Source organism: Psammomys obesus, unplaced genomic scaffold, assembly GCF_907164565.1.
Source record: "Psammomys obesus unplaced genomic scaffold, mPsaObe1.curated_primary_1811, whole genome shotgun sequence".
Lineage (NCBI taxonomy): Eukaryota > Metazoa > Chordata > Mammalia > Rodentia > Muridae > Psammomys > Psammomys obesus.
Window position 1 is genome coordinate 48477736 of NW_026585644.1, and position 22279 is coordinate 48500014.

Sequence of the window (22279 nt, forward strand, 5' to 3'; positions counted from 1 at the left end):
GTCATTGTGTCTCGTCCCAGCAATAGAGAAATCACTCAGCCAGTGGCTCAGAGCACTGAGTCCTTAGTGTATTGTTTTACTTAGCTATTGCTAATAGCAGCCAACCCCTTGTCGTATGTCATACAACTTTTGTGAGCCACCTGGTAGTTTATTGATGTAGGTTGTGGTCACCTGCGTGGTTTTTAATATTATGTACTTGGTCCTTATACCCGCGGTTCTTTGCTCAGTTGGCTGGCATGTTCTCACAGTTATGGTAGACGTCTAAGAGAGCAAAAGGCACATTTAAAATCCCTGCTTCCCTGATGTCTGTTAACATGCTGTATCACTTTACTTGTATCACTACTGTGGCAATATGCTAGACAGAGCAATTTAAGAAAGGAAAGCTTTATTTTGGGACACAGTTTGGTAGTGCAGATGATAGCAGGAAAAGTCAAGGCAGCTGGATCCTTAAGCAGCTGGTCACACTGTGTTAGCAGTCAGGAAGAAGAGAGCAGTGTTTTAGTTCTGTTTTTTTAGTTCAAGACCCCGTCTGTGAAATCATGATACCACAATTGGAGTGTGTCTCTCCACCTCAGTGAATTCAATCAAGAAAATCCTTTACAGGCTGGTGTAGTAAATATTGGTTATTAGTGTTTACTGTTAATCACATATAATTATTACAGCAGCTATTATTATTTAACCAGCATCATATCATAAAAGACACAGACACCTGTTAGATTTTAATATGCCTTAAACTCTGGCACTGGGCAGAAACTACCCTCCTAAGCTATCTTTTACCTTCTGCCCCACATCCCATGCCCACTGCTCTAATAATTCCTAACAGGCCTACCTCCCATCATATAGCCCACAAATACTTGCCCGTGTTTCTCATCTGGGCTGCTTCCCTCCATCACTGATCCTTACAGCAGGCACCTCCCAGCTGCTTGCTCTTGTTCATGCTAACCCATGGCAGCTCTGCCTCCAGAAGAGGAGAAGAGCTCTACTTTGCCTCTGTTCCCTGACTTCTCTTGTGACCTCCTCTCCTCCAAGCCCACGAAACTTAGCTTGGTCTAACTCTCTTCTGCCCTGCCCAGTGTGTAGGCAATTATTTACCCAATCAGGGTCAGCAAACATCATTTCGGATAAGTGATTGTCTGTTCATAAGAGACGGCAAGCAGACCCTGCCTCAGGGAGCAGAGTAGTTAACAACCAAATACGAAGCACTGCAGCATGCCGTAACAACAGGCACGGCAAGTGGTCAACTTGATGAATTGCCCCTCATGTGCTTCCTGGGACCCTTAGACTCCTCTAGTTCTTGTCAGGTTGGTAATCACTATGGACCATGGCATAGGCTGTTAGCTATGGAAGGAGGGAAGACTCGTGGGGAAAAGTCACACTGTGGGAAAAGTACTCTTTTTGTGTGTGTCAGGGAAGAAATGATTTTTTTTTCCTGTAATAATTCAGTCTGTTCCAACAGGCTAAACATTTGTGGGCTTTTTGTAAGCATTTAAAGTGACTGAACAATTTATTCATGCCTCATCTGTACTCAGGAGCAGAGTGTGAAGAATCTGATGAGGGCTAGAAAGTTGTGACTGTACTCAAGTGATAAAACACTTTGCATGTGCAAATCCCTAGTTTTGATCTCTACCACCAGGCATGGGATGTTCTTTCTCTTGTGCACACTTTCATGATGTGGGTTTATTTTCGCCTGCCCCCTCCCCCCATTTGTCTTTCTGTACTACTCAGGATTCCAGTGGTGTCTCCAGTGGCATTACCTATTGAGTGCTTACTCTGGAATTGACATTTTTGAGAGAAAACTGTCTTACTAGTACAGTATTGTTTCTACGTTATGTGACAAATTGCTGACTTTTGACTCTAGTGCCTGCCTTAACTAGAATCTGTGTATGATCAGCAACTAAGGAAGTTACAGGTGCTTTATTTTCCTTTTGTTGAGTCTCTTCTGATAGCAGTGATGACTACTTGCAGTTCAGGCTTTCAACCTCCATCCAGTTAGTGGCCCTGAAGGAAACATCTGTTTTCCCTAATAAATAATTTCTTCCAAATGAGTCTTGTAGGCCACATTTGGGAATTGTTGTGCCCAAGAGCATGGAGCTATTTGGCTAATCTGGGTCATCAAACTGCTTTAACAGTCTCAGCAGAATTACATAAAGAAGAGGAGGTTGTCAAAATGAAGGCATACATCCACAAAACCACAGACACCTCTGGCATGAAGCTCTCTACCGAGAGGGCTGAACACTTGGCTGAGGAATCTGACTAATAGACTGTCTCAGAGTGTAGTGTGAAGCAGGATGCTATGTGTGAGACTCTCAGTGCTAGCTGAGACCCCTGATTTTAGGCTCCGTTCTGCCCTTGACTTTGTGTGGTGATGAACACTTTATTGGACATCAGTTTTTCATTGTAAGCAAAGGACCAAGGGCAGGCTTCTGTCAGACTCTCCTACCTTTGATGATCTTTCCACTTTGTAGACTCAAGTTTTGGAGTGCTCTCTGCTAACCCTTCAGGTTTCATTGGCATCTGTAGTGACTTCCCATATATTTTCACCTCTAATATTTATAATTTGAGTTTTTTTGCTTTGTTTGTTTTCTTTCCTGTTTTAGGTAGGGGTTTACCCATCTTACTTATCTTTACAAAGAATCAACTTTTAGTTTGGTTGGTTTTTTCTGTATTCTCTTTATTCTTTTAGTCTGTCTCATTAATGTCTGCATTGATTTTAATTATTCCTTGTTTTCTAGTGCTTTTAGATTTGGCTTTTTTTTAAGATTTAACTTTTAATTGTTTGTATATGGGAGGTGAGCTTGTGTAGAAGAGTACAGGTGCCAGAAGAGGGCATCAGATCTCTTGGAGCTTATGTTACAGGGCATTGTGAACCACCTCCTGTGGGTAGTAGGAACTGAACCTAGGTCCTCATGATTTTATGTTCTTAACCTCTGAGGTGTCTCTCCAGCCCCTGAATTATTATTACTTGTTTGAGGCCTTGAGTTATAAAATCCCAGCATGGAGAAGGGAAAGCCCCACCCTAACCAAGAAGCTATTTCAGTTGATAATCTGTTGTGAAAAGAAAAGTTTTCTCCAATGGAGTATCACTGGGCTTATCAACCACTCTTCAGGCCAGCCTCATACCCTGAAGTAGTTGGCCAACATCAAAAGGACTTTATGGTTTTCTAGGGTGCTTTTTGTTTTGTTTTATTAGGTTTGTTTGTTTTTAAGATTTATGTATTCACTTTATGTATATGAAGGCTTTGTCTGGATGGATGCCTGCACATCAGAAGACGGCATTAATCCCATTACACTTGTTTGTGAGATGTCATGTGGGTGCTGGGAATTGAACTTGGGACCTCTGAAAGAGCAGTGCTCTTAACTGCTGAGCCATCTCTTCAGCCCCCTGTTTGGTTGTTTTTACTTTTATATATACATATTTTTTTCTTGAAGTTGGGTGGGTAGGGAGATGGAAAGGATCTGGGAGGAGTTTGGAAAAGGGAAAGGGTATGATCAAAATATATTATATGAAAAATATTTAAATAAAAATGTTTTTGAATAAAAACAGAAATCCCCATAAAGATAAATTTATCTCAGTTAACCCAAATATGTTTTTTAAAAAAAATTATTGAACTGTGCATACTGAAAACTCAGTAATTACATGGAACTGAAAAATCATAATCATATTAATTACATAATTTATAATTAAACTAATTATAAAAATTAGAAATACATACATTAAAGACCTTGAATTGTATCACTAGTTTATTTTATTTTTAAATTTTTTATTTTATTTTAGTTCTTTGAGACAAGGGTTCACTATGTTAGCTCTGGCTGTCATGGAGCTCACTATGTAGACCAGGCTGGCCACAGACTCAAAGAGATCCATCTGCCTCTTCCTCCCAAGTGCTGGGATTAAAGGTGTGTGCCACACATGGGACACAGTGGTTCCTGTCTATAATCCCAGCACTTAGGGAGGCAGAAACAGGCATATCCCCGAGTTGGAGGCCAGCCTGGTCTACAAAGCAAGTCCAGGACAGCCAAGGCTACACAGAGAAACTGTCTCTGAGATTACAGGTGTGTGTCTCCAGGTCTGGCTCTGTTTGTTTTTTAATGTAAGCACCCATAGCTGCTTAGCAGTACCTCAAGGTTCTAGAAGTTACATTTCATTTTGAATTAATTCTAGGAATATTTTAATTTCTACTATGACTTCTTCAATGACCTTCTGGTCATTCAAAAGTTTTTTTTTTTGGTTCTTAAGTGTGTTTAAGTCAAATAATTTTTTCCACTAATTTTTTACTTGGTTAATTGCGTTTCTAATGTCCAACATTTCTTTTTTTGTTTGTTTTGTTTATTTTTTGTTTTCGTTTTTGTTTTAAGATAGGGTTTCTCTATGTCGCCTTGGCTGTCCTGGATTCACTTTGTAGACCAGGCTGGCCTTGAACTCACAGAAGTCTGCCTGCCTTTGTCTCTCTGAGTGCTGGGATTAAAGAAGTACATTTTTTAAAAATATGTATTTCCAATCCGGTCATGATGGCACATGTCTTTAAACTCATGACTTGGAAGGCAGAGGCAGGTGGAGCTCTGAGTTTGAGGCTAGTCTGGTCTACAATAGTGAGTTCTAGGACAGCCGGGGATATACAGAAAGACCCTGACTCAAAAAAAATCATCAACATATTATGTAGAATGTATTACATATTACATAGATATATGATATGTATGTGTATATAAATAATACATAATTTTATACACTTTCCCAGTGAATTTGTCCTCTATGTTGGTAACTTTTTCATCCTCTTGTTGACTTTTATTGTCCATTTCCCTTTGTTTTGCTGACTCTCTTCTCCAGCTCTTGGATTGAAATTTTTGTTGTCACTTTCGTTTTTACCAGTAGACATTAGAAATCTTCATCCTGTATTTTATCTACTCAGTATTTTTGAATTCAGTGAAGAATTGTAGTATTCTAGAGGTCATGCTGCCTTTCAATGTTTCTGTGATGTGGTCTGGGAATGTTGCTTTGACTCTCAGTTTTGTTTGAAGATCTTACTGAGCAGCCTACTCCAGAGGCTCAGTCTTCATACTATCCAGTGAGGACACAAAATTAATTACAACAGCTACAGAATCAAGTTGCACAAGTTATAGAAATTGTTTAAGAGCCCACCAATTCACTGACAATGACTATAAGCCAAAGAATATGAAAACTACTATGAAATTGTAAATTATTAGGGTAAATGTAGAAATACTAAGTGAATAGAAAAAGGAAGGAGGCAAAGAAAGAGGAAAATGTAGAGAAGCTGAGTTCAGGAGACAGAAAGAAAAGGAAAAGTTGTGCAGAATGTTCTGAAGGAGAATAGGAAGGAGTAAGTATTAGAAAAGATTCAAGAAGATATCCAAGAAAGAGAAAATTTGAAAGCAATTTAAAAAGAAGAATAAAAAGGAAAAATAGGAATTTAAAGCTAACAATTAAAAGTTCTGCAAGATGAAGCCAAGGGCTTGCTGCAGCAGCATGTGTGCTAAAACTGGAATGGCCGGGATGACTAGCACAGTCCGGCACAAGGTGACACATAAATTGTAGAAGGGTCCAAATTAGGAAAAAAAAAAAGCAAAGTCAAAGTACTCCAAAGAATACAGAAAATACAGAAGGCTTAATTTTTTTTTTCTTTTTTCTTTTCCTTTTGGTTTTGAGGCTGGAGATGTTCCTTCCTCCCTCTGTCCCCCCTTCCCTCCCTCTCTCTCTCTCCCTCTCCAAGCTCATCTTGTGTAATTCTTGCTGTTTCTCCAAGGAGTCTCACCTTGTGTTGCGGTAATACTATGTAGAGACAGCAGGGAGCACCCAGTGTGCTAGTTGCTGCAAGTCTGATCACTGAGGTCTTCAGGGATGGGCAAATACACATGTACAGTTTTAAAAGGCAGAAGATGGAAAGCTTCATTAGGTTATGGTTTTCTCCCATTTGGATGTGGACCTGTAAGGTTTTTGCTAAAACCATTTAATTTTATATCTATCTCTTTTCTCCAAACATGGAAAACTAAAACCAGTAAAACTAGTCATTTGATTTCTCCTAAAACAAGTAAATACATATACACACATACACACACAACCCCAGAAGCACAAACACACACACATATATACAAACATATATATGTCACACACACGGGTACACACACATGTGCATACACAAACATACTGTGCTGCATGTGCACACACGTACACACGAACAACACGTGTACACACATGCACACAGATATGCACATACACATGCAGAGCCTAATAATAAGACTTGCATTAGTTCTAGCTGTTAAAGGTGTTACTTGTGTTCTCAGGTCCTCTAATTAACAGATGCCCAGGAGAAAATCAGATATAAAAGCCTTACTAACTCTTGATTCCCCCCTTTTTAAGGTATCACACTGTTTAACTGTTACTGTCTTCACTGCTTTCCAGCGCCTTCAAGTGTTTTGTCCATTTTCTCCGTGTGTTCAGCGGGAAGTTAGTCTGAATAATCTAATCCAGTAGTATTGGACATGAAATTCCCCTTATCACTTAAAATTTGCAAACTAGCCTTATACTACTTATATCATATAACCCCAATGTTTGATTTTATTTCAAAGGTTCTGAGGCAGAAGCAGCTGGATGACTGTCTGAGACATGTGTCTGTGAGAAGATTTGAATCGTTTAATCTGTTCTCAGTCACAGACGCCAACAAAAGGGGAAGTGAAGAGGAGGATGGTTCCTGGGTCCAGTACACGAGCGTCTTTTATCCCGAGTACAGCATCTCCGTAAGGTGAGAGTTGTCCGAGTTCAGGTCATAGAAGGAGACCTGGGCACGCAGAGCTCCATGCCTGCTGTGGCTTTGCAGCAGTCTTTATTAGAACTGAGCTGTGAAACTTGATGTTAGAAAATCCCATTGCCTTAGACAGATTCTCTTATGCTTCTATCTCATAAAACCACGAGTATCAAATGAAAGCATCAACTTTAAAGTACTTTTGAAACTTCAAAAAGTCAAGCAGTTTGGCCCAATCGCTTCACCAGAGATAATCTCATTCTACTTTAGTTTATTGCTACTTTATTTCTAAAAACGCTTTTATTATTTATCTTATAAATTATATATTTATGTGTTGTCTGTAAGTCTGTGTTCTTATAAAAATCAACATCTAATGAAGACGTGCTTGTTTGTCTCAGTCACTGTTCTGTTGCTATGAAAAGACACCATGATCACGTCAACTCTTATATAAGGAAGTATTCAGTTGGGGGTGCTTGCTTACAGTTTTAGAGAATCAGTCCATGATCATCATGTTGAGAAGCAGACAGGCATGGTGCCAGAGCAGTAGCTGAGAGCTTTATGTCCTTATCTTTAGGCAGCAGGCAGAAAGAGAGAGAGAGAAACAAAGAGAGACATGAGAGACAACATCCACCTTTGGTAATACACCTCTTCCAACAAGGCCACACCTACTCCATCTAGGCCATACCTCCTAATCTTTCTCCAACATTTCCACCAACTTGGGACCAAGCATTTAAATATATGAGTTTCTGGTGGCCATTGTCATTCAAACCACTTTTAACTGAGATTTAAATTTTATGCAGTGCTTGAAAATAAATTCAATATTTTTAGAAACTTAAAAAACAATTAAGAATTTTGCTACCTTCACTGGGTCTTGTGTTGTCAGACTAGAAAATAATTAATTTAAGGATATAGTGAGTTTCAAATGAGGGGTTCATTTATCTATTCTCTCATAGCATTTGATTATGATAAAAGGCCAAGTTCTTTGAGGCAGAGAAGGCTGAAAATAAAAACAGTTTTCTAAACTATACTTCAAGTGGTAGTTATCTGAAAATCAAGCTTTGGTATTCTTCCCATTCATGTTTTGTTGCTCTTAGAATATGACCAGAAAAATAGTAGGAACTTCAGCTAAAAATACTGATTTCTGAGAAGCATGCAGACTGTTCTAGTTCTTAAAATTGTTTAAGAGACAAGAAAGTTGCAAACTGAAATAACAAAAATACCACTTTTACTCCTAGTTATAGTCTGGTATTTTGCAGTAATGCTGTAGTTGTTTCATTTTTATAAAACCTGCCTTTTGTGACAGGATCTCACATTCCGAGGTGAGGGCTATTCAGTGATACCAACTGTAAGAAGAGAAAGGAGCATCTGGAGGGCAAGTGTGATTGAATATAGCCTACAGGAGTCCTGGAATGATGTTAAGAGGTTCTTGCCATGAAGGATATCTGTTTATAACACTTTAGGTTAAGGTTTCTAAATTTTCAAAGGTGCCAAAAGAGTTAAACATTTGGATAATACTGATTGAGCTGAGTGGTGTGAAAAAACAGGTGTAAGGATCTATTTTTAAATACGTGTTTTATTGACTACAGTAATTAAAAGTATTTTGTGAACTTGCCTTTACAGTCATTCTGAAATTCTAACTAGAGTATGCCAGTTCACCCTTTTTTTTTTTTTTTTTTTTTCTTAATTTGAGATAGGTCTCACTACATGGCCCCTGGTTAGGCTTGAACTCACAAAGATCCAGCTGCTTCTGCTTCTCTGTGTGCTGATAGTAAGGCGTGTGCCAGCACATTCCTTCACTTTGTTTGATGTAGATCATCTATTTAGTCCTTGCTCAGAAAATAAAGTTGTTACATATTACTAAGTGCCTGGTAATGAGCTAGGTGCTTTGGTATTTTCTGTGTCCAGGAATCCTTATGCTACATTTGGGAAGTAGGAATAAGGTGGTTGCCAACTGGAAGATAGTATGTGTGAATTGAAAAAGATGGGAAACCGGAGTGATCCAGAGCGTTCAGGAATAAAGTTTATTTCATTTTTTACTTTATGTGCATTAGTGTGAAGGTATCAGATCTCTTGGGAGTGGAGTTACAGACAGTTGTGAGCCACCATGTGGGTGCTCACAATTGAATTGAATTGAATTGAACCCCGGTCCTCTGGAAGAGCAGACAGTGCTCTTAACAACTGAGCCATCTCTCCAGCCCCCCAGGAATAAACTTTCAAAGCTATTTTCTTGCATCTTCTTGTGATAAAGAACAGAGTAAGTTGGAGCTGGATGTTTCCTGAGTTTTCAATGCTCAGTAATGTTGGCTGCTGAGAATGTGAGGTTTTCACTTGTTGACTTGTTACCAGTAAGGCCTCGTTATCCATCCACAGGGATGCCCTGGCTTATCACCTGGAAGCTTGGGTATTGTATGGACTGAGCTTTTTCAATAACACGGCTCTTTGCAACGACTCATTTTTGAAAGAATAAATGTCTCTAGAACTATGGCAGAGTCCTTACTGAGCTAAAAATTTGGCCTTGAGGGTTTCCAGTTTTATCTCCCTCTTTGTTTTCTGCTTTGTATCCTTCTACATTATCCAAGCAAAAATAATACCTTAACTACACAGAATTCGTCAGTTGAACCTGGTCTTCAATAGCTAGTCAGAGTAACACTGAGGAGGGCTGACAGCTGATGTCTACTAGGTGATATCACTTTCTAAGTGGTTTCTATGTGTTAGCATCTTTAATACAATAGCCAACTTAGGTGAATACTATGACATCATCATTTGATAAATGAGGAATAACCTGGGTGAGGTCGCACAGCTGGTCATGCAGTAATTTGTGCCTGTATTTAAACAGGTAATCTGTCTCCACGGTTTGTACTTTTAAAGCACTGCTCACAGATAGCTACAGGCATAGTTCAGTGACTTCAGCGTAACTTCCCTATTGATAACCTCTCTAGATGGACACAGAGTCTATACTTTTAGCTTCTGCATAATCCTGCCTCTTAAATTGGAGCCTAGGTATGTTGATTTCCTTAATCATTATTGTGATCATCAACTTTCTGCTTTATACACAACCCTGTTATGCTAAAGAATGTTAATGAAATTACCAGAGGAGTCTAGATGGAGGATTTTTGCCAAAAACAGTTTATTCTTCCTCATTACAAATTTTGTTCACATATTTTTACCTATTTACTGTTTTCTCTTAATTTCTTTTAACTTCTCAATATGAACTCCATTCTTATTTTTTTCTATCTCATATTAGCACTTTCAACCTGTTTCTGTAAGATTTTTTTAGCAGTGGTATCTGTTTTCTTCAGTATTGAGTGATGGATATTCTGAAATAGCTTTTGACTGTTTTAGAACAACCAAAATAAATTTTAAATAAAGTATATACATACACATTGATAATTATATATACTATATATCTATATATAAATATATAAAATTATGTAATATAATAAAAACAAAATATATAGAGGTATTTTTAAATTATAAAAATTGATATAAAATTATATCAATCAGTCAATATATATTTCTATATCTAGAAATAATTTCCCATTCTATATTTTAAAGTTTGTTAAATACAACATTGTGAAATGATTAGAGGAAAAAAATAATTTTAGGTAAATTCAAACAGAATAGTGTCTTGTATATAAATAAATAGAAATATGATATGCTTTTCCCAAGGAGCTAAGTATATGAAAATGAAACATTAACAAGAAAGAAGGAAAGTTAAGTAGGCTGTCCAAGAGTTCTCACCATATGGTGCACGACTGATTTCCAAATAATTAAAAACTTGATATGTGTCAGTTTAAAAGCACTTTTTCTGGAAAGTGCTGAGGGATTGGAGTTTAAACTGCATCTGGAAGTAATAGATGGTTTCTGAGAAAGGGAGAAATCATTCCTGATTTCACAAAATAGATAGGTTGAAAACATGCACGGCCAAACTACCAGGGGCTACTGAGAAGGGCATCTTAGCCTCTAGGGAGAGGGTCCTGTAGGCTGAGTGGTTGCTGTGCACTCCTGCAGACTGTAAACATGAGCCCACTGTGTGTCTTGCTCCCCATCACCTGAGAGTTCCTGGGTCAGCTCAACAGAGGACATGGGTGATTCTTGCCTGTTTGTCCTTGGCATCTGTTCCCCAACCCTAAACTTCCCTGTGCCTTGAGTTCTAGCCCTTTGAGATTTTATTAGACTCAAAATAAGTATCCCAGGGCTGCAGAGATGGCTCAGTGGTTAAGAGCGCTATCTGTTCTTTCAGAGGTCCTGAATTCAATTCCCAGCTCACAACTATCTATACTGGGATCTGATGCCCTCTTCTGGCATGTGGGTGTATGTGCAGATAGAGCACTCATATAAAATAAATATATAAAATCTTTAAAAATTAAAAAAAAAATACCCCAAAGATAGTAAATAACTAAATGATCGTGAATTTCAAAGTATCTTATTGTTGTTTAATTACTAAGCTATGTAAACTATAAAATTATAATTACAGAAAATTAAAATTTTTGATCATTATTTTCTCTTAGCCTTGCATAATGGTACTTAAAATGAAGGAATAATGAATTTCTCATTGTAATTTTCATTAAAAGCAAAATTTTGGGTTGTTAGATCAAAGGTTAGATTATGAACTCCCCAGGATCAGTTGTCATTTCTGTGTGTTCCAGAATAGTTCAGTGTTTGGTTGAAAGTGGTTGAGACTGAGGAAGTGAAATGAAGGAAGTGTCACTCCTGCTTTGTTGCTTGAAAAGTCCTGTTTTTCTGGTGCTTTGTTTGTTGGAACTTTATAGATACAACTATTGCTGTTAGTTAGAGCCACACAGAAATCAACACTAGGCCAGAAAGTGCTTCCACTAAAAAACTGTTATTAAAAATTACCTCCACCCTCTCGTATACACTGTGATTTATTATTGCATAGAACTTACTGTAGAAAGACTAGATATTTTCTCCATATGTTATTTTTATAACTTAATTTCCCCATGGCCAAATTTAGATGTTTTGGAATCAATAAAATACTTTCATTAAATATGGCACCATACATTCCAAGGTTATTAATTTATAAATATATACATATATGTGGAACAATACATGCCAGGGTTATTAATTTATAAATGTATTCATAGCTTGAGAAAAGCAAAAGCTGAGAGGCCTGTCCTGTCCTTCTGTCTTTGAATATGACCACTGTTGCTATGGTAATTGCTGAATTAGAAGGCCAGCACTTGACTTTTGGCTTGTCCTAGAAGTGTAGGATAGGCAGGAAGTCAAGAATGTGGCTTCAACTGTGTTACGTTTTTAGTACAATCAGTGCAGCACCATGAGATCATATATTGCTTCTCAGAGAAAGGAAAAGACAAATGAAAGCATTACACTACTGAAATTAGTGTGTGCCTTCTAGTGCTAAGTCAAAACTGGTGACAGGAATGATATGTTCATGAAATTAGATGCATGGTGTATTATCCTCACATACCTGGCATATTATAGGTACATATTTCAATAAACATTTCCTTTCAAAAATTATAGTATGGATGTGAAATGACATCTCACTGTGGTTATAGTTTACATTTCTCAATGATGATTTCAGAGGTACTACCTAGTTCTGAGAGTAGAGGCAAGAGAAGGTAGTAAGTTGAGGTGGTGGTGAATATGAACAAGATACATCAATATACAAGCACCATTATGATGAAAGCCATCATTTTGTGCACTAACTAAAAAATTAATTTATAAATTGGGAAGTGGGGGCTGGAGAGATGGCTCAGCGGTTAAGAGCACACTGGCTGCTCTTCCAGAGGTCCCAGTATCAATTCCGAGCACTCATATGTTTCATAGCCTTCTGTAATGGGATCTAGTGCCTGCTTCTGGGCATATGTACATGCAGACAAGGCACCCATATACATAAAATGCAGAAACAAATAAATCTTAAATAATAAATAAAATGAAAAAAGGCAAGGATGGCAACTGAACAAATATGATTACTGCGTTTATTTAAATAGGTAGTTTTAATATTAGGAATAGTATTAATAAAAGATATTAAACAGCTTTTAGTTTCTTATTTGAAAAAGTCTTTATAGGACCTTTTCTAGTGTATGTGGAAAACTCAAGTTAATTAAGTCGTATTTTCATGTAACATGTTATAGATGTCGGTTAATTATGACATTAATATTCTATGTTGTCTTAATCTCTATTCATGATTGTTTATGTAATTTATTTACATGTAAGTGTTCTCAGTTTGAGGAAATTAAAATGGTTTCTGGAATGTGTGTTGAAATTTATCTACATTCTTTGTGGATGTTACCTATAATTTCTTATATTGTAGATAAGACTATAAAAGCCATTTAGTTATAAAAAAGCTTCAAAGTGAGTTGTACAATCTGTTGTTAAACATTTTCTTTCTGAAAACTTCTACTTTTTTTTTTTCTTTTATAGTCTTCTAGGGTACATTCCACTCTGTGGCTTACTTTTTCTGCCTTTTAAATTTTTTTTTTTTTTTGTTCTTGTTAATCAAGGTACAATCCACATGCCCTTTACCACTGTAACCAAGGCTCTCAGCACAGCTCCCAGTGCCTTAGTGTTTGCAACTTTGCCCTATTGCAGCCTCACATTAATCCAAAAGTAAGTCCACACCAATGTCAGGAACTCCCCCATCCAGTCTCTGTCAACCTCTGATTTGCTCCTATTCTTGGAGGTGGGGGGGGCTTGTTTGTTCTTGACATTTCATAGAGATGGAATATTACAATATGTGGGCTTTTCTGTCTGGCTTTTTTTCACTTAGTACACTATTATACATAAAAAAAAAACATTTACTCAAATTCTTGTTTCAGAAAGTTGTTTTTTTGTGGTTGAAATAATGTCATTATATGGTTAATAATGCATTTAATACTCCCTTATGAGCTAATGGACAATCTGAGTTGTTTTTGCTTTTGGCTGTTACCCGTAGTACTGTACATTCATATGTACTGTGTGTGTGTGAACATAGTTTTCAGTGCTCTTGGTATGTACCTGGGAAGGAAATGGCTAGATAATGCAGTTGCTACATGTTTAACTTTTTGAGGAATGCCAAACTCTTTCATAGTGGCTTTTTTACATTCTTACTAGGAATGAATGGGAATTCAGATTTCTCTTCATGTTTGTCAGCACTTGTTTTTTTGTTGTTTTAAAGTTAATTTATTTGTGTGTGGGTGGTTTGCCTGTATGTATGTCTGTGCCCTACATGTGTGCCTGGTGCTCTCAGAGGTCAGAAGAGGGCATTGGATCCCCTGAGACTACTGGTGGCAGGGAGCCACCATGTGGATACTGGGAATTGGACCCAGGTCCTCTGGAAGAGTACCCACTGCTCTTAACCACCTCTCCAGCCCCTATTTGTTTTTCTCTATTAAAAATTTATAATGTCTAAGTGATATGAAATGATATCTTACTGTGGTTTTAATTGTCAGTTCCCAGTTGAAAATGAAAGATGCTAAGCATCCTTTATGTATTTATCATATAACGTCTTTGCATTCAAGTATTTTACCCATTGTAAATTATATTGTTTATATTTAGGTTCTTTCTTTCCTTCCTTCCTTCCTTCCTTCCTTCCTTCCTTCCTTCCTTCCTTTCTTTCTTTCTTTCTTTCTTTCTTTCTTTCTTTCTTTCTTTCTTTCTTTCTTTCTTTCACATATATATGTGCTCTCTCTGTAGGTCAGTTTCATGTCAAGGGCATTAGATTCCAGTATAGATGGTTGTGAGCCACCATGTGGTTGCTGGGAATTGAACTCAGAACCTCTGGAAGAGCAGACTGTGCTCTTAACCACTGAGCCATCTCTCCAGCCTTATATTTAGGTTCTTAAGTTTAAAAAATTTTTAACCCAAAATTAATAAATTGTGACATAGATATTTATGTAGTACAGTGTGAAATTTAATGTCTTTCTACAGTGTATAATGGTCAACCCACCACCTCATACATCAGTAATTTCTTTGTGATGGGTTTTTTTACATAGCTCTGGCTGACCTCAAACTTGCTTTGTAGACCAGGCTGGCCTTTAACTTAGAGATCTGCCTGCCTCTGCCTTTTGGGTGCTGGGATTAAAGGTACCACCACTGCCTGGCTAATTGTTTTTATAAGTAGAATCGTGAGATTTGGCTTCTTGTTTCTCCACTCTTATACAACTAAAAATATCACAGTGCACACTCTACTTCAAGATAGTGCTTTCAATAATGACAAGCTCTGCTTCAGTATTAACTCAGAAAGTTGCAGTAGTTACTGAGTAGTGTGGGCTTTTAAGATAGGCGTTTTACTTTGGTTATTCTAGCTCCTGGCTTTAGACATTTAACATTATGTAGTATGCATACTGTTTTTCTATTCTGCTCTGTTATATGACAAAATATTTCTTGGGGAAATGCTACACACATGTCTTCTCACCCCAGATATGGGGTGTTAGGTTCACCCAAGATGGAGTCACCTAATACACTGTGGTGGTTTGAATAGGTATGGCCCCCATAGTCTTACGTGTATGAATGCTTGGTCCATAGGGAGGAACACTGTTAGGAGGTGTGTTCTTGTTGGAAGAAATGTGTCACTGTGGGGGTGGGCTTTGCGGTCTCATATATGTTTAAGTTGTGCCCAGTATGGCACATAGTCTTTTGCTGCCTGCAGATCCAGATATAGAACTCTCAGCTCCTTCTCCAGCATCATGTCTGCCTGAATGCCACCATGCTTCCCACCATACTGGTAATGGACTAAACCTCTGAACCGTAAGCCACCCCAATTAAATGTTTTCCTTTATAAGAGTTGTCATGATCACAGAGTCTCTTCACAGTAATGGAAACCCTGACTAAGACAGACACCAGGATGAGCTCTGACCCATGTGGGAGAATGGAAACTGACCATTCTGCACTTCTCAGAGGTTATGTGACCCCTTACCTCAGCTGAGCAGCTTGTCCACAACATCCTGTTAGCTTATAGTGACCAGAAGTGCTCTCATAAAGGACTTTTGCTTATAGCAGCTCCTTTCGCCTTAATGCCTTTCTGGTCACTTTGGAAGGCTCTGAGGCCTTCCAGAGCCTCACAAGCACGGAAGTGGGCTTTCTATCAGTATGCTCCCTAAGGACTCTGGCTTGACTCAAGCCTAGTCACAGTTGTGTACAGGTGATCCAGATAGGCCTCTTCCTCTGCTTTACCATTTCTCATCTCCTCTAGATTGCTCTCTCACTCACAGTCACTCTTTACATGCTAGTGTGAGTCACCAAGAGCTGCCAAAGCCTCTGTACTTTGTAAAGATCCCACTGTCCCTTTATGGGGCTCCTCAAAGCCACTAAGGCTTCATACTGATTGCACAGTCCCTTTTGAATCAATGTTTTCCTCAATTCTCCTGTGAACAAAGCTCTGTCCAGTCCAGCAAACTGAGGTCCACACACAGCTTCTCTTATTCCTACTTCCCTCAGTAATGTCTCCTCTATTGTTTTCCACTCCTGTGCATTTATGGAGTCTTCAGAAGGAGATAACCAAGTGTTCCTAATGGCTCTAATAAGTCAGTCCATTAGGGACTAATTTCCTTCATGTCTCAGGTTATGAAGCCTTTGCCTTAAGGAGGGCTGGGGAGTCATATTACTCAGTTTTCCTGTCTCCACAGCAGACTGCTCCCACCTGCTCCCATGTCCCACAGCCTCACAAGCCGTACAGGCCAGGTTGCAGTAGGCTCCTTGCTTTTCAAAAAGTCTCCCTCAATTCCAGGAGCCCAGGTGCTGAGTATTCCCTCGTTACAATACTTTCTTGCCCCATCTGCATGCTTGATTTTACACTGTTCCTTAGTTTTTTCATATTGAAGTTGGACCTGTGGGCATCTTCTATTGCCTTACCATGTTCTTCTTCTCCTCACTCTCTGAATCTTTCCATGGCTTCCAAGTTCTTGGATCCCAAGACGAGCTTTTGAGTATGAATCTAACTTGTACTTTCTTTTTCCTCCTGCCCTCAAGCCTTAAGCAGCAGCAAGCCAACACCTCATCTCATCCTGTCATTTATCCAACAGCCTCAGATCAGAGGCTAACACAGAGAATGCTGCCTCAGCTCCCTTTTTTGGTTGAGCTTGTTCCCTTACACAAACATTTCCGCCTCAGATGCATTTCTGACTACACACGGCAGAGGCCAGGCAACCTCTGCCTTGCTTGTGGATAGTTGTGACTCTGAGGTGCTAATCTCAAAGACTGCAAGAGTTCCTCTCACCTTCAATGGTTTTCAGGGGGATTCCATATTCAGGTGGTGGCCCCTGCTCATCAAGCAGGCATGCCACCCCATATGCCACCCAGATGTCGACTCCGGGAGTCCTCCCAGTCACTGCTGATCCGATGGCTCAGCCTTAGCTGCCTGTCTCACTACCTTTGCAAGAGCCATGCAACTGCTGTCGCAGAGGTCTCACTAACACACACACCGTACAGGAAAGGCCAACCTATCAGAATGTCCTCCTCAGATGCTCCCACTCAGGCTTCTTGGCTGCGCTGCACACCTTGCTACTTATAGCTAGAACCATGCATTCACTTCTCTCTAACTCATCTGTGGTTCTGTCTTGTTCAGGTGCCAACTATGTTGTACGACAAAACTTTTCCTGAGGAGATACACACATGTCTACTTACCCAAGATAGAGAGCCTATGACAGACCAAAGTACAGATAGCACCAAAGTTCATTTTGGTTAACCAGTGATTTTTATTGGGATTACTTACAGGAGCAAAAATGGCTCAAAGACATCACCAATGCCCACCCCAGCATGGGTATCAGCTCACAAAAGCTGAGAGCCTGGAGCACACTGCACAGCTTGTATGCAACTTGACAGGTTGAAGAGTGTCCTTTCCAGGTGCTTGCCTCAGCTGGTCCAAACCCTTCCAGGCAGGTGGTCTGGAATCAGTCTTCTTTGCAGCTTGTCTTGTCTGAGAGACTTCTATTCAAATCACTCCTTCCTTTCCTCCCTCCCTCCCTCCTTCCCTCCCTCCCTCCCTCCCTCCCTCTTACTCTTTGGCAGGGAGAGGCCTAGTGAATCTGGTCCTTTTCAGGGACTTTTAAAGCTATTTTGAATTGTTTACCTTCCTTCTTAAGGAATGCAGGACCAAATGTTTCAATCTCAGAGGAAATTGCTAGACAGTATCTTAGTTAGGGTTTTATTGCTGTGAAGAAACACCAGGACCATGCCAACTCTTACAAAGGACAGTGTTTAGTCGGGTGCAGTTCAGAGGTTTGGGCCATTGTCAGTGTGAATGGAAGCGTGGTGGCAGGAAGGAAGAGAGGTGTCTGACAGCTCTACATCCCCATCTGAAGGCAGTAAGAAGAGGGAGTGACACTGGGTCTGGCTTAAGCATCTAAAACCCTTAAAGCCCTTCCTTTGTGACAGACATTTTTCAACAAGGCCACACCTCCTAATAGTGCCACTCCCTCTAGGACTATGCCCATTTTCATTCAAACCACCACTGGCAACATGCCTCAGATTTAATTTTAAATGCTTTATCCTTATTGTGCTGTTTGAAGGTATGGGGGAATGCTAGGGAGGGAGAAAAGGAAAAAGAAAGGGAGAGGAGAGGAGTGGAGAGGGAACCAAAATGTCTTTATTAGGCCATAAAGAAACTGAGTAGGCTTGGTGGGTGGTGTGTGCCTATAATCCGGGCAGAGGCAGAGGCAGAGGCAGAGGTGGGCAGATCTTTTTGAGTTTGAGGCCAGCCTGGTCTACAAAGCAAGTCCAGAACAGCCACGGCTACATAGAGAGACCCTGTCTCAAAAAAAAACAAAAACAAAAACAAAAAAACAAAAAACAACCCCCCAAAATAAAAACAAACAAATTGAAAAAACAAAAGAACAAGAGAGAGAGGGGTAGAGGAGAAATTCTGGTTTTAGGAATTTTTTGAGAAAGGGTCTCTGGCTCTGGTGCTAACCTCTGCGTGTAGCCAAGAAGTTCAAGGAAAGCCTTGAACTTTCCTTTCCTAATGCTGGGCTACAGGCATTTTTTTTTTTTTTTTGAGGAAGATTTTGTAAGGAAGTCATCAGAAACAAGATATTCTACAACTATTTTCACTACAGTAGTATGTGTAATAGCTCCAGAGTATGTGCAATGATATCGTCAACATGAAGTTTGTGTTCAGTGTTGTGGTGCAGTCACAGTCACAGTCATTCACTGTTGCTCTTTGAACTTCTGAACATCATTAAGATCATGTTGCCGGAGATTATTGGATGTTGAAAATTCATGTTGAAATTAAAAACAGTTTTATCAAAGTGTAAGAGCAGATTTGAACTGTGTACTAAAATCTTAACTGATTATCTCTGATTATTAGGATTTTGATGTTTTGTTATCTTCAAAGGAAAAATATATTGTTCATATATTTTAGACCATGCTGAGTTCTGTGCCATGTCATACCACGTCCTGCATCTTAGAGGTTAAAACTTCATGTGCTATAGTTTTCAGTAATGTTAGTGTAATTAACTTCGTGTATCCCAGACCCTTATGTTCACAGAGGTGGCTATAGCATCATCATATGATAAGGAAGCTTTGATGTGTGCATGGTCACTTTATTTATTTGGATTGTGATAATTGTGTGGCCAGTGTTTATTTGGCTACTTCTGATTGCAGACAGCTTCGTGCAATCTCAGTCATTCTGTCAAAGAAATGATAGAAATAAAAGCTCTTAGCTGGATGTGGGGGTACACGCCTGTATCCCAGTACTTGGGGAGGAAGAGGCAGGCGGATCTCTGTGAATTTGAGGGCAGCCTGATCTACAAAGTGAGTCCAGGACAGCTAAGGCTACACAGAGAAACCCTGTCTCAAAAAACGAATAAATAAATAAATAAACAAGTAAATGTTCCTTTTTTTAAAAAAAGGGTAATATAATTAGTATTTTATTGTTTTATATATATAATTACAGTTATTCTAGCAAACTAATATATCTTGATATATATATAATTATATGTATATAGCCCCCATTTTTGTACTAAGCTTTAATGATGAAGTTCAAGTAGTAGTGATAAAATGCATTTCTAGAGACTTATTGATGATTATATATGATGAAAATACCTAAAGTGACTACAGCTGTAATTCTGAGGGAGCATGCAGAAGATTGTAACACTTAACTCCAGCTATTGCTAGTTGGATCCCTTATTAAGATTCAAATAATCAAATCCAATATTTGAAGGGCTAAGTGAGGAGAGAGTAGAGCTAACAGAGATGGAATTAAGATTAGGGGTAAATGCCATGAGTCATTTTTTGCCTGCTGACGTTTAGAACTGCCTGTAAGTGGGTCTGCAGACCTAGTGATTGATTTCTTCTTTGCATCCAGTTTGCAAATGTTGCACCTGCTTTAGCAGAACTTTTGTGTTGCTGAGGATCTGAGGATGGTGCTGGATTGTGATTAATTTTTTTAAATTTTGAAATTAAAAAAAAGTTCTGTCTCTAAGAAATTGCTTGTATGTAAGTATAAATTATTTTCTGTTAAGCAGTGATTTAAAAAAATTATAGCATTTAAGATGTTGATTATAATCAGGAAATGCTATTGCATCAAATACTCTGAAGACCATGCTCTCAGAGTTTTTTTTTTCCCTCCTCCTTCTCCCTCTAGTGGGCAGAAAGTATTTTTTTATTTTTTTATATTAATCACAGGTTATTTACTTTGTATCCCAGCCGTAGCCCCCTCCTTCATTCCCTCCCAATCCCACCCTCCCTTCCTTATCTCCTCCCTGCCCCTTTCTAAGTCCACTGATAGGGAAGGACCTCCTCCCTTTCCATCTGACCCTGGCTTATCAAGTCTCTTCAAGACTGGCTGCACTGTCCTCTTCTGTAGCCTAGCAAGGCTGCTCCTTCCTCGGGAGGGGGGAGGGGGTGCTGAAGAGTTTGCCATTGAGTTCATGTCAGAAATAGTCCCCGTTCCCCTTACTAGAGAACCCACTTGGATACTGAGCTACCATGCGCTATATCCGGGCAGGGGTTCCAGGTTATATCCGTACATGGTCCTTGGTTGGAGAAACAGTCTCATGAAAGACCCCTGTGCCCTGATATATTTGGTCCTTGCAGAGCTCCTGTCCTCTCCAGAAAGTATTTTAAAATTATAACATGGTATGGTTAATTAGTATTGGGTATATCACAATATACTCTTAGATTTAAAAAAGAATTACAAATGCTATTATTTCAGAAATGTTAAATAAAATGTTCTGTTCCTCTGCAGGCATAACAGTGGCTCGTTAAATGTGGAAGACGTTCTTACCAGCTTTGACAATACAGGGAATGTTTGTAAGTTATACACTAACTAAAGTATCTTCAGTGCTCCTCTACTGTTCATTTTACATGCTGTGTGTTTATATATATATGTATATGTATACACACATATATACATATATTCTTATATATGTGTATGCATGCACACACATATATACATACATATTAGAAACTCTTGGTGCCTTTAGCTGTAAAATATGTCTCATAGAAGATGCATACTGAATGGAGCATGGCAATTTTTCCCAAAACTTTATGGATGTGTGTGTTTGTATGTGTGACAGACTATAGATCAGAAGGAAGTCTGGACTGTCCAGTACTGTGCCTTCTCTTTCTTGTTTCCATTGTGATCTCTCCATTAATCTGGTTGTTGGTCTGCTTCCTACTGTGTTATGCTCTGAGTGCTTTACTCTTCGCTCTTTCAGTACAGATTCATTCCAGACATGTTCATCATGATGTCATTATACTTAAAATGCAAGTTTTTGTTTATATATTATCATCTAAGCCTCTGATTAATTGGTGATCTGTTTCTTTGCTGAGTACTTAATAAATTCTAAAATAATGGCATATGATGAAAGAAATCAGCTAACAGTATATTCATGTCACAGTTAAATAACATTAGAAGATATGTGTGTCTTCTGAGCTGTTTTATAGGATACTTTTCAAAATAATGAATCAATACTAAAATGTGATCATTTCAAATTTAAAAATAACTCAATTTTTTTCCTCAGAGGAAACATCAAATCCATAATTACTTATTTATATTTAAATGATAAACTTTGCTAATACTATTGTTTTATCAAATGGATGGATGTGAATTGAGTAATATGTAATAATAAACATTAATTTTGTTCTATGTCCACATTTTGGTTAGCTCTTGCTTATATGGAAAAGTTATGTTTTGTTACTAAGGAATCTGTACATGTTCTATTCTGAAATTACTCTAAAATATTTTAAATGGTGTGGGTTTCTTTTTGCATGGATATTTGTAGTTTATCTTTTAGTTTTACTAAATTCTGACTTAGGTGTGTGTTGTAGTTTTGTGGGGAGCTAGGCAAGGACTGGTTAGCGATGCCATGGTGGTTGAAGACACAACCTGGGGTAATACTAACTGTCATTAAGTCAGCGCTGTGCACACACATGGTTGGAACGTAACCCTGAAATGTGAAATACAGAATTTTTAATTTAGTAACATGAAACTAGTATTATTTTCCTGACTCCGTATGAAATAGGGCCACTAGCTGGCAGCACTACATGCAGTAAAAAGTTACTAATGTTCCAAGTTGTTATTTTACATATAAGTAACTCTCTGTAACTTTCCTCCATCATCC

General features: G+C 38.6%; 1 protein-coding gene across 4 annotated transcripts in view; it reads left to right on the forward strand.

Moving 5' to 3' along the window:
• The window catches only part of Camkmt (calmodulin-lysine N-methyltransferase), a 351489-nt gene that overhangs the window by 850 nt on the left and 328360 nt on the right, over window positions 1–22279 (forward strand). For all 4 annotated transcript variants that reach the window (XM_055619122.1, XM_055619136.1, XM_055619129.1 and 1 more), the window contains exons 2-3: window positions 6583–6755; window positions 20902–20966. In XM_055619122.1, coding sequence (XP_055475097.1) covers window positions 6583–6755; window positions 20902–20966 — 238 coding nt within the window. The remainder of the gene's footprint in view (window positions 1–6582; window positions 6756–20901; window positions 20967–22279) is intronic.